Consider the following 15,767-nt stretch of genomic DNA (forward strand, 5'->3'; position numbering starts at 1 on the left):
AATTCTGATTTACAGTAGCCATTTTCAATTTGAAATTTTGAAAATTGTACTCAGACACACAGAGGTTTAACCAAAAAGATGGGTTTTGCCAAACCTAGCTCTTCTCATTATTATTTATTTTTACTTCTTGACTTCAAGGATTCTTTCATGGTAATTACAGTTCTTTTTACATGACATTTTTAAAACATAGTGTTCTTCATTTCCTTAATATTGCAAAGTTCCACTCAATATTTAGCTGTAATACCATTGTGGTAATACTGTAAATAAATATGGTCATACCACTAGAGGGCGTCATAGACAGACTAAAAATATAATATGTGAGCATTTAAGTTGGCGTTTCCCAAATCCTGGCCTTGGTGACCCCATGCAATGCACATTTCTATACCTCTCTTAATCTCGACATGCCTAAATCAACCTGGTCGTAAATTAGCAAGTCCTGTATCTGTTAAAAACAGAAGCGAAGGGGAAACAAGTGCTGTGCGCAGAGCCGCGTCAACCCACCTTAACTTGTTCGTTGCTCAATAGGGAATGTGATCATTGTACACTATTCTATCATGGACCATGGCGTTAGTGTTTATACTTTCCACTGACAAGGTGCAAAATGCATGTCCAATACTTATAGCAACATTGTTTATATACATTTGTGGAAGTTTTAACTAACTGTAGTGAACCTGATAGTAAAGCTTAAGTATTAGGTTCTTACTAATGTAGTGTGGCCAGGAGGACACCAAACTGTAACCTACAGTTGTAACCTGTAACCTAAAAATTTATTTAATAACAGGTACAAGACAACTCATCCCCAATGGCATTCGTCCATACGCACGAACAAAGGGAGAGAACAGGAAAGCATATATACACGATGATTAAGGGACGAAACAAGACGCAGGTGAAGCGGTTAACACTACTAACCCGAGGCAGGGCAACATGTGGGGGGAATGTAAACACAAGGTACGTGGTGACACGCTAACAAGCAGCAAAACCCGCGGTAAGCGTAAGCGGCATCACGTGGGCGAGGGCGTGGAGAAGCGGCCTGTTACATTAGCGACTGTTCTCATTCGGGACTTTTGGGGCTTTTTCGGACGTACGGTGGTTTCCGTGACACCTATTAGATCTGTTCTAATTTTAGAAATACTTTTAAATCCGATTTAGGATTAGTCTGTGTCTTGGAAATTGGTTTTATGTAGCATCCCTGTAGCCTAAATCGGGGTTGGGGATACTGGTTTTATAGTGTTGTATACACTCATACATTCATCAAACCTCTACTTTTGCATAAACGTTTGCATGCGTTTACGAGTGCATACAGTGTAAAATTATATTAAACGCATCCACTGGACATCTGCCCTTTGGACAAAAAAGGCCAAATAAAAGTTGACACTTAAAAGATACAGGCCTCTGATAGTCAGCTGATGTCAGAGTACAGTTGTGGCACCAGGAGTGATCTGAGAAATAGTCTGCATGCAGTCAGCTTTATTAAAGGAGACCCATTCACTGTTCAAAGTGGCATATTCCCTAACAAAAACTAGTCCTTTCAAAATGTGGCCATGAAGCTCACCAGGTAAAGGAGTTAAGTAGCAGCTGGTTATGGGTCTGATTCTTAGGGAGCTCATGTACCATCATACTCGTAAATAGGTAAAGCACTGGATTAGAGTGGCTGCCAAACCCCCAAAAGTGTAAACAATTCAGGCTACATTTGCTGAAAAAAAAAAGAAAAGTAATTAATTTAAAAAAAATTCAGCATTTGAACAATTTTATAATCCTGCTGCAGTACTACCAAAAACATGGGAAAGATTTTGTGATGTGCAGCAGTGCCTTACCTAAAGAGCTAAAGTCCAGGTCAGTCTGACTCCCTCAGATATCTAAAAGAACAGTAAATGTTTTAATGAAGACCCTTACCAAAGCAGTATGGTCAGAGGCCTAAAGTGGCCATCGCTAATCTGATCTTGCTTTGTTTTTCTCCTCTCCCCTTAAGCCATTTTGGAGTGTTGTTATCCCATTCACATTGTGGTTAAACTCTTTGCTGAGCATGTATTTATGTTAATGTCAATAAAAGGCAATTGGAGTTTGTAATAAAACGTGTACACAGCTCAGACTGCAGGGGGCAGTCTGATCCATTTAGACAAATGACAAATTGAAAAGGATGATTCATACATGAAATAAAGATCAAAAATAATTTCTTCTAATTTTATTTGACTGTCTATATCAAATCCTTTGTTACTTGTATAAGTTAGAACTGACAAACATACAGAAGAGTCTGCAAAGGTTTAATAAAAAATTATACAAATGAAAGCAACAATTTTCCTTTTCATTTCAAACTGACATTTCAGACTGTAAATAAGCCTCAACACTAATCTTCTGTGGCTTACTTTAGAATGTTTTTATTGTATTTTTTGTACATTTTCAAAAAATGAAGAATTTACAAAAGTGCACTTGATTGACAGAGCTTGAATTGAATATAAAAAACAGAAGAAATTGACAGATTTGCATTGTGTGTATGAGCGAGAGAGAGAGCAAGAGAGAGAGCGAGACTGGCCCAATTCCCCTTTGGTACTTTGCCTTCACTACGAGTGACGCTCACCCTCAGAAAAACTAAAAGTGTGCTCGGTTAGTCAGGCTTGGCCTGTCTGTCAAACAGGAAACATCAAAAGGTACTCTCTTTTCTGTGCATTCTGTATTGGTAGTGTCTGTTAAACTGTACCGATAAACCATGGGATATGAAAGTAGTAATCAGGTTCCATGAATGAACATCAATGCCCGATGCTTCATCGGGGCTTTGTGGAAAGCAGGGCCAACACTAATAGCTTTGAGACACTATGACATGGTGAAGATCTGTGAGTGGGGGTATGTGGGGGATTAATCTGGGTCCCGATCTTTAGATGAGCAGGTGCTTCCAGCATGTAACACTGGGTTACATGCTGCTACGATCTTGGTTGGCTAAGTATTCTGTAAAGCTGAATGATGAGCAATTGGACTTCACCATCTCCACTATTAATGTCTATTGCCTTCAGGAATAGATCCAAGGCTTGTTTCTTCTTGCCCTCTGCCAGACAGCGTTTCCCAGAATGCACCAGTGCCTCGTATGTTTCCTCTGGCTCCTGAGGGACTTCTACAGTGCTCTCAGATGGGCTGACCAATTGCAAACAGGTTTCTGGAGTGGGTACTGGTGCAAACTGTTCCATGGCTTCACTGGAGTCTAGTTCCACATTGCCTGTCGATTCCTCAAAAGCACTCTGCTCTTCCTCTCCTTCTTCACTTTCATGCTCCTCACAAGTCACTTCCTCACCCGTGTTCTCTGAACTCAGCATCTCTCCATTGACCTCTTCCTCTTCAACCGATTCATCAACAGATGTTCCATTGGCATTTGATGCCTGGCTAAGACACATCCCTCCAGAGCTACAGCACCCTTCTTCCTTCTCCTCTTCAACTGATTCATCAACAGATGTTCCATTGGCCTCTGATGTCTGGCTAAGCTCTGCCCCATCAGAACTGCAGTCCTCTTCCTCTTCTATCTCTTCTTCTTCCAAGTCCTCCAGCAGAGACTCCACAAACGAGCGACGTGCTGCTACCGAAGTATTCATACCGTGCCTTCGGGGGGCGCTGCTGGTCAAAATGGATTTGGGTGTGGAGGAACTCCTAAAGCTACTAGCCAACGGGCTGCTCGCTAAACACGGCTTCTCTGCCTCCTCTTCCTTCAGCTCATCCTCCTCGCTGTCATAGATGACTTGGGCCCTTTTCTTCCTGCTGCCCAAGCACAGGAGAGAGTCGTCTGCTGACATGGACACGACGGAATGCGTCATCACAGGAGAGCCACAGGGGCTGGTGTTCTCCAGCTTAGCAGCCTCGTTCAGCTCACTGCCACTTACTTCCATCTGCAGCAGGAAGCCTTCCTCGTCCATAGACGACCTCTCCTCGCCCTCCTCAAACATGTCTGCACTGTCGTCTAACTGCAGGTTAAAGTTGCCCTGGAAAGGCTCTGCCTCCACAGATGCTACTGATGCATCTAGCTCCGCCCCAAGCAGGGCTTTGGATGAATCTAACTGGCCAAGGAGGGAGAAGTGCTGGGGGAGGAGCTGAGCTTTTATGCTAGTGGTCAGCACCATGGAGCTTTCTCCACTCTCTGGATAGAGGTTCTTCGGATCAGGGTGCTGCTCCTTCAGGTCCTGGCTGCAGGATTCTGCCAGCAGGGCCACATTGTCTCCCACCGCTAGCACGCGCCCGCTGATTCTTGAGCTCTCTGCAGCTGCATTCTCCTCCACCAGCCGGGAGGACAGCTCTATTGCCCCAGCAGACAGCACAGACTCGTCCCTGCCTTCCGTTCCCCAGTCCTCAGGGGCCATCTCAGACTCACCATCGTGATATCTACACCCGTCGATTCTTGAGCTCTCTGCAGCTGCATTCTCCTCCACCAGCTGGGAGGACAGCTCTATTGCCCCAGCAGACAGCACAGACTCATCCCTGCCTTCCGTTCCCCCATCCTCGGAGGCCATCTCAGACTCACCATCGTGATATCTACACCCACCGATTCTTGAGCTCTCTGCAGCTGCATTCTCTTCCACCGGCCGGGAAGACAGCTCTATTGTCCCAGCAGACAGCATAGACTCATCCCTGCCTTCCGTTCCCCCATCCTCGGGGACCATCTCAGACTCACCATCGTGATATCTACACCCACTGATTCTTGAGCTCTCTGCAGCTGCATTCTCCTCCACCGGCTGGGAGGACAGCTCTATTACTCCAGCAGACAGAACAGACTCATTCCTGGTTTCCATTCCCCCGCCCTCGGCAACAATCTCCACACTACCGTCACGATGCAGCACCTCCACGTCCTGCTCACTCTCGCTCTGAGTGGGGTCGTCAGACCTGGACTGCGTCAGATCCACCGTGGGTGGGGGACTTTGGGGAGTGGATGGTGCCCTACGCGCTCTCACGTCAGCCTCATCTCCATCACGGTTCCGGGCAAGCCATGCAGGCTCTGTGTCATGTGCAATGCTCTCCAGTAGCTGCCCATGTAGCTCTGACTCGGCCCGCACCAGCTCCTGGGCCTTCTGCACGCGCGTCTCGATGTAGCGATGCAACTCTGCATCCTGCGGTGCATCCACCCCGGCCTCCCTGGAGAACAGCAAGTCGTGGTCGGAGATGCCGAACATCTCCATGGTGTGCAGGCAGGCGATGTGGCGGTCCAAAGCGGGGTCCGAGTGGCGGTGCTGCCCATGCATAGACTGCAGCTGCTGCTGTGTGGAGGAGCTGCGTGTGTCCTCCAGGATGAACAGCTCCTTCAGCTCCTGTTTGCTGAAATAACGGAAAGGGTTCTTCTTGTCGCCTGTTTTCTGGCAGATCAGAGAGTCTTTAAACACCTGCAAGAGTGACAAGATGCGACATAATGGATCACACTTATTTTAAAGACAAAGCTTAAAAGACCTAAAAAAAAAAATGCTTAATGGAAGAAGTTACAGTGATGAACAGTAAACCTTCTATGTAACTACAGAGGCAATGCAGAGGTAATGATTGTGCAGTATTTACACACACACACACACACACACTCACTCACTCACTCACTCTGGATTACATCTTTACAATTAAAGATGGTGCAGACTACTTTTGACTAAACTATGCTGTAATATGATTATTTTTACAGAATTAATCAGTGGCTATAAAATATCCAACCACTAAACATAAGTGTTCACACCATAGCCTGCATTTTCCAGTAAAGTACAATTTCAAGCCAGTACTTTGTCACACAATATGAATTCAATTAATCAAAGCGGGCTTTGCTCAGTGTAAATATTTATAAACACAACATTACATTTGCCTCTTTATACTGATCATCATGGGATGTGAGACTTGTTTAACCATTTGAGATTCAATTTGCACCCCATTTACCTGCCGGCGGTAAATTTTCTCCTCAACAGTTCCACAGGTGATGAGCCGATAGATGACAACATTGTCCGTTTGGCCGATTCGATAAGCGCGGTCCACCGCTTGGGCATCAGTCGCCGGGTTCCAGCTGGGGTCAAAGATCACGACCCTATTAGCAGCCGTCAGAGTGAGGCCGACCCCGCCGACCTGCGTGGTGAGGAGAAAAATGGAGTAGCGCCTGTCTGTCTGGAACAGAGTGATGCGCTTCTCCCTCTCGGACAGCTGGGTGACCGTACCATCCACGCGGAGCAGCTGGAAGCTCCTGTTATGCAGCACGCGCTCCATGATGTCCAGCATCTTCCTGGACTGCGAGAAGACGAGCGTGCGGTGCCCGTCCTCCCTCAACCGCTCCAGCAGAGACACCAGGAAGCGCAGCTTCCCAGACTCCTCCACCAGAGTCTCGTCCGGCACGTGGTCGATGCGGCTGGCTGCCGACTCGCTCTGCTCCTCCTCTTCAAGGGCAGGGTTAGCGGCAGAGCCCTTCTCCAGGCCCAGCTGAGTGACTGCTCGAGTGGAGAGCAGCCTGGGGTGGTCACAGAGCTTCTTCAGCACTGTGAGCTCAGCCAGTGGTGAGCGCGTTGTTGTCAGCAGCTGTTTAATGTGATCCAGGGAGATGAACTGGTTGTAGATGTCCTCCTGGATTGGGCTCAGGTAGGTCCACACTATCAAATCGTTCTTGCGTGTCAGGGACGGCATCTTGGCGGTCTCACCTGCATTCAGGCATTTGTCCTCCTCTTCATCACCCGTTTCCTGCTCTGCACCTCAGCCTTGGTCCTCCTCAGGAAGTAGGGTTTGATGAGCTCCATCAGGTTCTGGGAGATCTTCAGGCCAAGCGCCTTCTCCCCAGGTGTGGCGTCTTTCTCCCGGGCCCGCGTGATCGGGTTCTCGTACTCAGCCTTGAACGTCTTGGCAGTGCCCAGCAGTGAGCCCTTGCAGGTGAAGTCAAAGAGCGCCCACATCTCACGCAGGTTGTTCTGCACAGGCGTGCCGGTGAGCAGCAGGCGGTGCCGGGCCGGAATGGCGTGGGCGCACTTTGACGTCTTGGTGGACGAAGTCTTGATCTTGTGCCCTTCGTCCAGGATGACATAGTCCCAAATGAACTCCTGTCTGGCAGATGATGCCAGCTGTTGCCAGTTGTTGATGAGCATCTGGTAGGTGGTGATGACCACGCCCCCTTTGCGCTGGACCCGCTCCAGTTTTCGGTTGCGCTCTGCTATACTGGTACCATGGAACTCCTTAACCCGCATGCCTGGCGTCCACTTGCTAAACTCCTGCACCCAGTTCTTGATCAAGGAGGTGGGCATGACCAGCAGCGTGTGAATGGCCAGCCCAGTGTCATACATGCCTGACAAGAAGAAGATCACCTGGATGGTCTTACCCAGTCCCATGTCATCAGCCAAGATCCCCCCTTTGCGCCTGTCGCGATGCAGGCTGTAGAGGAAGGCCACGCCCTCCTTCTGATGCTCATACAGTTTATCGTACAGGCCTTTATATAGCATCAAGCCGCTGTTGTTTACATTCACAAAGGCTTCGTCTTCTGGGGACGCTGCAAGGTCCTGGATGGCCTCCTGTAGGCGCTGTATTCGGTTCTGCAGCTTGGCGCTGGGCTGGATCTCGAAGGCCAGGCGGAAGAGTTCCAGAGAGCGCTCCAACTCGCCCCGCTGGGCAGCCTCCTTCCCCTCCTGCCTGTACCTGAGCGCACGCATGCATGCACAAATGCACATACATACACACAAATGCAAGCATACATTAGACAACTTTCACATTGTTAGTGATGCTGCTGCTGAATTCAAATATCTGTATAACACAAGGAACTAACACTAGTGACATGCAATGAATGTAATGCTTTGACTGTAAAGTGTGTTAGGCCAACACCTCAAAAACAAAACCCTAATGACAACTACCATGCATGTTGTGCTTTGACTGTAAACTGATGTTCTCCTAACTTCAAAACACATACCTGTAGTATTTTTCCAGGTTGTCTGCATTAATGTTGAGGGACCTACACAAGAAGCAATACAGCATTACATCATGCCCACTTTTCCACTCTGAGTCAGTGAATAACAAGAATAATAATTTTACTCGTTATCTATTTCACCTATCCATTGTAGCAAATCGAACAACTTATGTTTCAAACACTTCAAATGCAGACTAAAGACCCATATATTTGTAGAATATTTAAATGACCACTGATCCTATGTTGACTGAGACTAGTACTTATTGTGGAGTATTGTTTATTACACTGATGTTGACTGCTCCTTTGTTGACTAACAAACTCTAGTACCTCTTTATTGCACTTATTGTTGTGTGAGATTATGCATTTTGTACTTCTAGGCATCAGCAGTGATCCCTGTATTTCTACAGTATTCTAGTTCATTGGTATATTGGACTTAAACCTAATCTACTGGCTAGGACGTGTTCTATGAGCAAACGGCAAAACACTTTTGTAAGTCCCTCTGGATACGAGCGTCTGCTAAATTCCGTAAATATAAATGTTTCAGTTGTCTACCCCACTTTCGCTCTCTCCGTTCCTTTCATTTCTGAGGTCCTGTTGTTGGTTTCATTTTAATCAGGTATTTTTTTTTCAAAACCACTTTTGCTTTTGAGACCAGAGATGCCGGGTGAGGGGCGAAAACAGAAAACCACAGAAGCAGCACTCATCATGAAAATGTAGTCTTGCGTTATTCATTTCTATACTGGCACACAGCATTAAAATTAGGTAGCCAGGTTCATCATTACAGTCCGACGCCAGTCGAGTAAAACGTACACTCGACGCCAGCAGTCGTAGCTAGAAATCAACTTACCCAAGTTTCAATATCCAACTTCTGGAGACAACAATCACTAGCTAGCTAGCTACCTTTTTTGTTGAAACCATAAATAACAAGCAAGCAGCGAAGTTAGCGCATCAAATGCGATCATTTTCAACAAGCTTGACTAAACAGCAACTCGGCATTTGCCTTCATTCTGCCCAACACGCCTATGCTAGGTTAGCCAAGACAGGCTAGGACAGCTTAGCTAGTCTAAATACTCGTGACTCGACATCAGAAACGGAGAACGAGCTAACTACTTATCTCTAACTACATCTCCTACAAATAAACAACTTTATTAATCACTTACTGATCAAACTTCTCCGACAATAAGTCCATATTTACTGTCAAACACACCGAACGTCCAAAGGCAACGCTCGAGCCGAGGTAAACACGGGCAAAGCGCTTAAACTAGTTTGGGGTTTTTTTCCCGCCATGATGCTGACCAATCAGTGACAAGGCTGACCAGCGGCTCTTTTTCTTATTCGCTGGCGGCGAACACTCACACCGCGCTACTACCCACTATCGAGACGCGAGAGTTTCGGAGCCTTCAACATGGTGGAGAAAGAATATTAATCTGCAGGGGAAGTGTTTGAAGGGCAAAGGTGAAAAAACAAAAAGGAAGCATTAAAAAAGGCATCTACTGCACGACACGTGGCCACACGTGATGCATCATGTATAGTTTTCATTCTTCATTAGTTTATCATTATGTTATTAGGTAATACTATTAAATTATAATCGTTTCTCTATGTTAAAAACACGAGGGGAATTAAAACCTTTAAAATATGTATTTCACAAACACCTCCAAAGTAAAACACAGAGGGGAACTATTAACATTTGTTTCACACACACACACACACACACACACACACACACACACACACACACACACACACACAGATGTGATGATGTTAAAAAGAAAGCTATGATTAGGGAGCTTATACTCAGGAAAGAGAGCTGGTGGGAATAGCAGAATTGTGTTTCTGTCAGTGACCTCACTGTGATCAACCTCAATATCCCCCTCAATTGACAGTAGCAGAAGATCAAAGAAACTTCTTTCCCCACATTGGTTTCTGACATGAGGTTTGATCAACTTTCGTTTAAAGAATTATCACTCTCCTAAAGCAGCTGTCACTGGGACTGTAGCATATGTTTCGAGGAGCATAGTCAGATTCCATGTTGTTGTCTTTAAGGCACCTTAGCACAGCTTTGACCTTTCTGGATGTGAGAGCACATGATGAGTGGAATACCTTCGGTATTCAGTGACATAATTTTCATCTTTCATATCATAAAACTGGCACATGTCTCTGACAGATAGGGCATCTCTGTCAGTTGTCATGCTCATATCGTTATCTGAGGTGGTAAGGCAGTGAAGATGTGATAGGCTTGATCTAGTTGGTGTGTCATCCTGCCCCTTGAATCTCCAGTGTGGCTCCTGGGAGAATATGTCAAGAAAGGCAGAGAACACCTTTTCCTGGTAGTGCTCCTCTAAGCCTTGGGCTTGGCTATCCTCTGTATCAAACAGGGAGCTGTACTTGTACCTTTGAGGTACCTTCCTGTGTTATGCTTGTCCAGGTATTTCATCTGGACCCTCAGTGCCTATTGCCTCTGCTTGTCCTTTTGCTTCTGAAAAAATTACCTTGAACTCTTCATCCTTCCTTATTGCTTTCATTCATTGCATGACACCCTCCACAATGGTGTAGGATGCACCATCATCATACACCATCAGATCAAAGGTCTTTGCTCAGAAGTGAAGCAGATGCAATGGCAGTCTCATTGACAATGGGTGTGGCAATGTCCATGCACAGAATACATTTATAATCTATGCTACACAAGAGCATCCAGGCATCACCTCATATAGGGTCTGGTGGGTCATGCTCAGCCATGTTCTGGAGTAGCTTCATCATGGCAGAAAGAACCTTCAGGGATCTCAGTGTATCATTTCTGCATGCCCACTGAGTGTTAGACAGCCTTTTAAATTCACAGTCTTGGTCACGGTATATGGACAGTTTTGGAGATCTGTATAGACTCTCAACTAAACTGAAAAAAGAACAAAACACTGTGTTGACTTGGCACTCTACACCAAAAGAAGGTTGAGAACAGAGGGGAAAAAAAAATAATTTACCACCAAAAATTAGCAAAAAAGTTATTTTTAATATTGTAATATTTTTACATTTTGTAAAATATAATATTTTTACATTTTGTAAAAATATAATGTGCAGTTCACATTAAGAATCAGATTGCTTTGTAGTCCTTAAATGAACCAGTTTATTCTCCATAGAGCAGGTCTTCCACATGGAGGTGACCATGTTTAAAATAAATTTAAGACTGTGAAACATCTCTGAAACAACCAGGTTACTAGATGTCAGGTTACTAGAGTGCTGGTTAACGTGTAGCGTAAATGGGACACCTTTTAGTCACTATTTCATATTTCTCCCAAATAACATATGGAAATAAGAACAGCTTTCCTGGGAATTTGGCTATATTAAAATACAATGTATGTTAACACAGAGTAGGAGAGAAGCAACCAGATGTGAAAGGCTGACACCATCTGACACTAGGCAGCAGGCAAATATGACAATGATGTCATAGATATGCTAATTAGCACATGGCATCATCTAGAGACAATTAGTGACATTTAAAGCAGGCTTTAGTACTTGGCAAAAAGTCATGCATGGTATGTGTGACCGAACAGACTCGTGTCAGGTTAGGCTGGTTCTGGGTTCATGTTCTTCTAGCTCTGCCAGATTATAACCTGTCATAAACAGCTCATATATAGACAAATCTCTCTCTTGTCAATTAAACAGCATATGAAAGCTAAAGTGTATGCAGATGTATGTAAATGTGTTATAACCTGTGATAGTATACTGCACATCATTCACATCATATGTTCTGCATGCCAGTAAAAATTAAAACTCCATCAGAGTTTTGCACACACACACACACACACACACACACACACACACACACACACACACACACACACACACACACACACACACACACAAACAAACACACACACACACACACACACACACATAACCACACATACAAAACAACAGCATAGCTTCCTCATTGTTCATATAAAGAAGTGTGTGTTGGAAATTCATCAGACAGAAGCTTTTGAGCTGGGACCAGTGTGTGGTGGTTCTTGACCTCATGTCAGAGTACTGTGTAGAGTAGTATTATTAGAAATAAATAGCAAAGTTACAGAGCAGGTATTTATGCTTGGCTGCAGACTACAGTAAATGTAGTCAGGACATAGTCTTAGCATATATCTCCTTATATCTCCATTAAGGATTTACACACAGACTGACATGGTGGATAAAAAGGTGAGTTCTTGTCTCTTTCTGTGTGCTTGTGTATATTCAATACACATATATTGAGTAGAATCGAGCTACTGCATTACTGACATTTTGTCTCTTTACATTGTTATGTATTTATTTGTTTGTCCAATAGGGGTCCATTGCAGTGGCGGGCCTAAAGAGTATTCGAAGTCTTTCTGTAGAAGAAGGCGGGACACACAATTTTTTTAAAAGAGAGCGGTGTGTTTGTGTGTGTGTGATGTGTGTGGTTTTAAGGATTAACTGATGTCTACATATAGTAATAAATGATGGGCAACATGGCCTGTGTATTGAAGAGTATGAACATTTAACACTATCTCTGCATATTTGTGTATCTATTGGTCTGTGTGTGTGTGTGTGTGTGTGTGTGTGTGTGTGTGTGTGTGTGTGTGTGTGTGTGTGTGTGATGTATGTAGTGACGAGAGTATTGATATACACTGTGTGGGTTTTCCTGATCATCCAGAGGATCTGAATCTGCAACTGATAATTAAATCAGGTTGGCTTGATAAAACTCCCCCTAATGGGTAAGTATGTGTGAGTTTGGGAAACAGGGTGTATGTGTGTTTGTGTGTTTGTTTGTGTGTCTGTGTATTGAATTTAATTTTTAGCATTTTCTTTTCACAACCATAGTGTTTGTGTGTGGGTGTGTGTGTGTTTCAGAAACATGTTGGCATTTTATTTTCACAACCATATCTGCAAAGCTTCAGCTGTACTTGTAATTTCAGGAACTCGAGATTCAGCCCATCTCTCATCAGTCTGTAATCAGGAAATCAGAATTTTCTTTGGAAGAGCTAAAATGAACAAATACTTAGGAATCATTTCATAATTAAGCAACACATTTTTGGTAATGTGACCAAATACTGTGTATTGTGTATTCTTCATTTATACATAGCAATATAATTCTTTTTACCTTCATTTGCAAATAGTGTTGAACGTGTAGTGGCAATTTTTTTTTTTTTTCAGAGGCCGGCAGTTTCAGAGGAGGTGGGTGCAGCTGGATTGGGAGTATCTGAGATATTTTCAGAACAACAAGGTTCAACCAGTCATCAGTTCAAACATTCAGTAAACGTTCATAGTATCAGAGTATATGTCCTTCTATTCCTGTAACTTCCCATTTGGTGTCTCTCTATATTCCCTTTGATCATTCACTACCTCTCTCTCTCTCTCTCTCTCTCTCTCTCTCTCTCTCTCTCTCCATCCCTCTCTCTCTACATCCCTCCATCTCATCCCTCTCTCTTATCCTCATCATGCTCTGCAGGAGGTGTACTCTAAGCGCATGGTGGCCCTGGCTTGTGTGAGCGAGGTAGTGCGTGTGGGTGAGAAGCGTTTTGAGATCATAACTCAGGGACGAACTTTTCTCTTCCGTGCACCAAATAGCAGTTGAGTTTTCACTACATGCTTAACTCACTTATAACTGCCTACTACACACTTAACTCCCTGCACTCTAATTTGACTACACACCAATGCCATTATACACTAAACTCACTAAACACTACACTCTGATCTCACTTCTCACTAATCTCATTACACTAAATTGCACTAACATACTTCTTAAAAATGATGTATTAAGCAATCTGAACATACTCAAAGGTTGTGTGTGTGTTGATGTGTGTCTTTGTGCATGCATGTGTGTGTGTGTGTGTGTGTGTGTGTGTGTGTGTGTGTGTGTTTTAGAACAGAGAGATGACTGGCTGAGCTGTCTATGGAAGGTTCTAGATAGTCGACAAGAGAAAAAGTGTGGGAATGGCTTTTTTAAAACTGCTGTTGTCAGTACTGAGGGCTACCTGGAAATGACATCACCACGCAACAAACTCTATACAGTGGTTAATAACCACAAGGTGTACCTGTTCAGAAATCGTGAGGTGTGTGTACAGTATATGTGTGTTCATAAGTGTTATGGGATGCTCACATTTCTGTAAACGTACACCTTTGAAAATGTTGCATGGCATGTGTATGTGTATATGTGTGTGCAGGAGTATTTGCAGGGTATAGGAATCACTGACATTGACATGTCTAGAGCAAGTGTGAAACAGACCAGCAAATTTGTCAAAATTACCACCTCTTACCGGACCTTCAGGTACACTTTAACTTAACAACAACGACCACAATAATAATAATAATAATAATAATAATAATAATAATAATAATAATAATAATAGCTCAATGACATGTATAATGAACTTTATAAGTGTCATTTTTACATTTCTTTTATTTCTTTCTTTCACAAACACACACAAAAAAAACCCCTTTCTCCTTGTCTTTTATAATGTAGTTTCATGGTGGACTCACAAGTGGAGTGGCAGCATTGGTATGCTTGTCTGATGGCATGTGTGAGCCAGTCATCATCAGACAGTGTGTGTGAGAGGGTTTGGAGTTTGGAGACAAATCGTGCGTGTGCAGACTGTGGTGCTGTAATGCCAGAGTGGGCCTCAGTCAACCTGTGTGTGCTGCTGTGTGAACAATGTGCAGGTAAAAACAAACACACACACACACACTCACACACACACACACACACACACACACACGGTATACCACTGCTTATAGAGTCATGTCTGTGTAAATACAGTTACACGTGCCCCTGTGTGTGTGTGTGTGTGTGTGTGTGTGTGTTTGTGTGTGTATGTGTGTGTGTGTGTGTGTGTGTGTGTGAGATGACAGGTGTGCACCAGTCTTTAGGACAATCTGTATCCAAGGTTTACAATCTGAAGTCAGATGAGTGTGTGTGGACTGATGATCTCATTAAGGTATAGTGAGCTCTGATCTAACAACCACACTCTACACTGCTCAAGTGTACTAAAACCTGTATTTTTTTAACATTCTAGTGTTCAGTTTACATAATTTATAGGAATTGCCTAAGCAATTCCTAAGCATCATTGGGAATGAGAAAGATACTATATATGTGTAACTAATAATAATAATATTAATAGTAATAATAATAATAATAATACAGTTTCCATTAGAATGAACTTAATTCTGTCTGAATCAGTTTTTCAGATGGTTAGAAATTCACTCCACTTGTTGTTATTTTTTTGTGTATAATTTTTCCGCTACACAGATGTACAAAACGGAAAACTGTAAAGTTTAAAAAGTCTATGTGATCAGAATTTTTTTCTGATAAAACTAAAACAGAAATACTGATATTAGTTACTATGTCTACCAAGTATAAGAGCTCTACTTTTAAAGCAGGCTTTGACGCTTTTTTCTGAGCAATCTGAATGTACTGCTTAGTACCTTGGTGTTATCTTATAATTTAAGGCCCATATAACTGTCATCTAACTGCTGTCAACAGCCATGCAGAATGACACATTACATAATCCTATACATTGCTGCGAAACCAGTAGGTGCTTTCATAATGTCTAGATGAGACTAATGCAGTGTGTGGTGAGCTGCTGTGTCTTCAGCTGGCTCTGAATGTAGCAGCTTGTGTAATTCCCCGGACCAGAGTGAATCGCTTACATTTACAGCATTTAGCTGACACTTTTATGCAAATCCAGGTACAATTATGATTGAATAAAACTTGAGCAATTGAGGATTAAGGGCCCAACAGTAGCTAATTGGCAGTGGTGGTGTTTGAACGGGCAACCTTCTGATTACTAGTCATGTACCTTAAGCACTTTAGTCATGTCTGTCTTACTGAACAATGTCTTGCTTACAGTGATTAAAGCCTTTAATGGCTTTGATCAGTGTTATAACCCATCCCAGCCTC

At 43.6% G+C, this 15,767-nt stretch overlaps 1 protein-coding gene and 1 pseudogene across 5 annotated transcripts in view; one reads left to right on the plus strand and one right to left on the minus strand.

Annotated features, from left to right (window-relative positions):
* Positions 1-2,154: 2,154 nt before the first annotated feature.
* On the minus strand, positions 2,155-9,254 carry LOC145659098 (DNA excision repair protein ERCC-6-like; annotated as a pseudogene).
* A 2,580-nt stretch (positions 9,255-11,834) lies between these two features.
* arap1a (ArfGAP with RhoGAP domain, ankyrin repeat and PH domain 1a) overlaps positions 11,835-15,767 on the plus strand; it is a 75,138-nt gene continuing 71,205 nt past the window's right edge. For 3 of the 5 annotated variants that reach the window (XM_081719769.1, XM_081719770.1, XM_081719772.1), the window contains exons 1-9: positions 11,835-12,049; positions 12,177-12,262; positions 12,478-12,585; positions 13,025-13,094; positions 13,320-13,440; positions 13,736-13,923; positions 14,035-14,138; positions 14,334-14,530; positions 14,720-14,805. In XM_081719769.1, coding sequence (XP_081575895.1) covers positions 12,035-12,049; positions 12,177-12,262; positions 12,478-12,585; positions 13,025-13,094; positions 13,320-13,440; positions 13,736-13,923; positions 14,035-14,138; positions 14,334-14,530; positions 14,720-14,805 — 975 coding nt within the window. In that variant the 5' untranslated portion in view covers positions 11,835-12,034. Of the gene's footprint in view, positions 12,050-12,176; positions 12,263-12,477; positions 12,586-12,786; positions 12,906-13,024; positions 13,095-13,319; positions 13,441-13,735; positions 13,924-14,034; positions 14,139-14,333; positions 14,531-14,719; positions 14,806-15,767 lie in introns of those variants that run through there. The other 2 variants (XM_081719773.1, XM_081719771.1) reach the window with 2 other exon arrangements.

The sequence above is a fragment of the Electrophorus electricus genome, chromosome 8 (genome assembly GCF_041902795.1).
Source record: "Electrophorus electricus isolate QZ-2024a chromosome 8, ASM4190279v1, whole genome shotgun sequence".
Taxonomy (NCBI): domain Eukaryota; kingdom Metazoa; phylum Chordata; class Actinopteri; order Gymnotiformes; family Gymnotidae; genus Electrophorus; species Electrophorus electricus.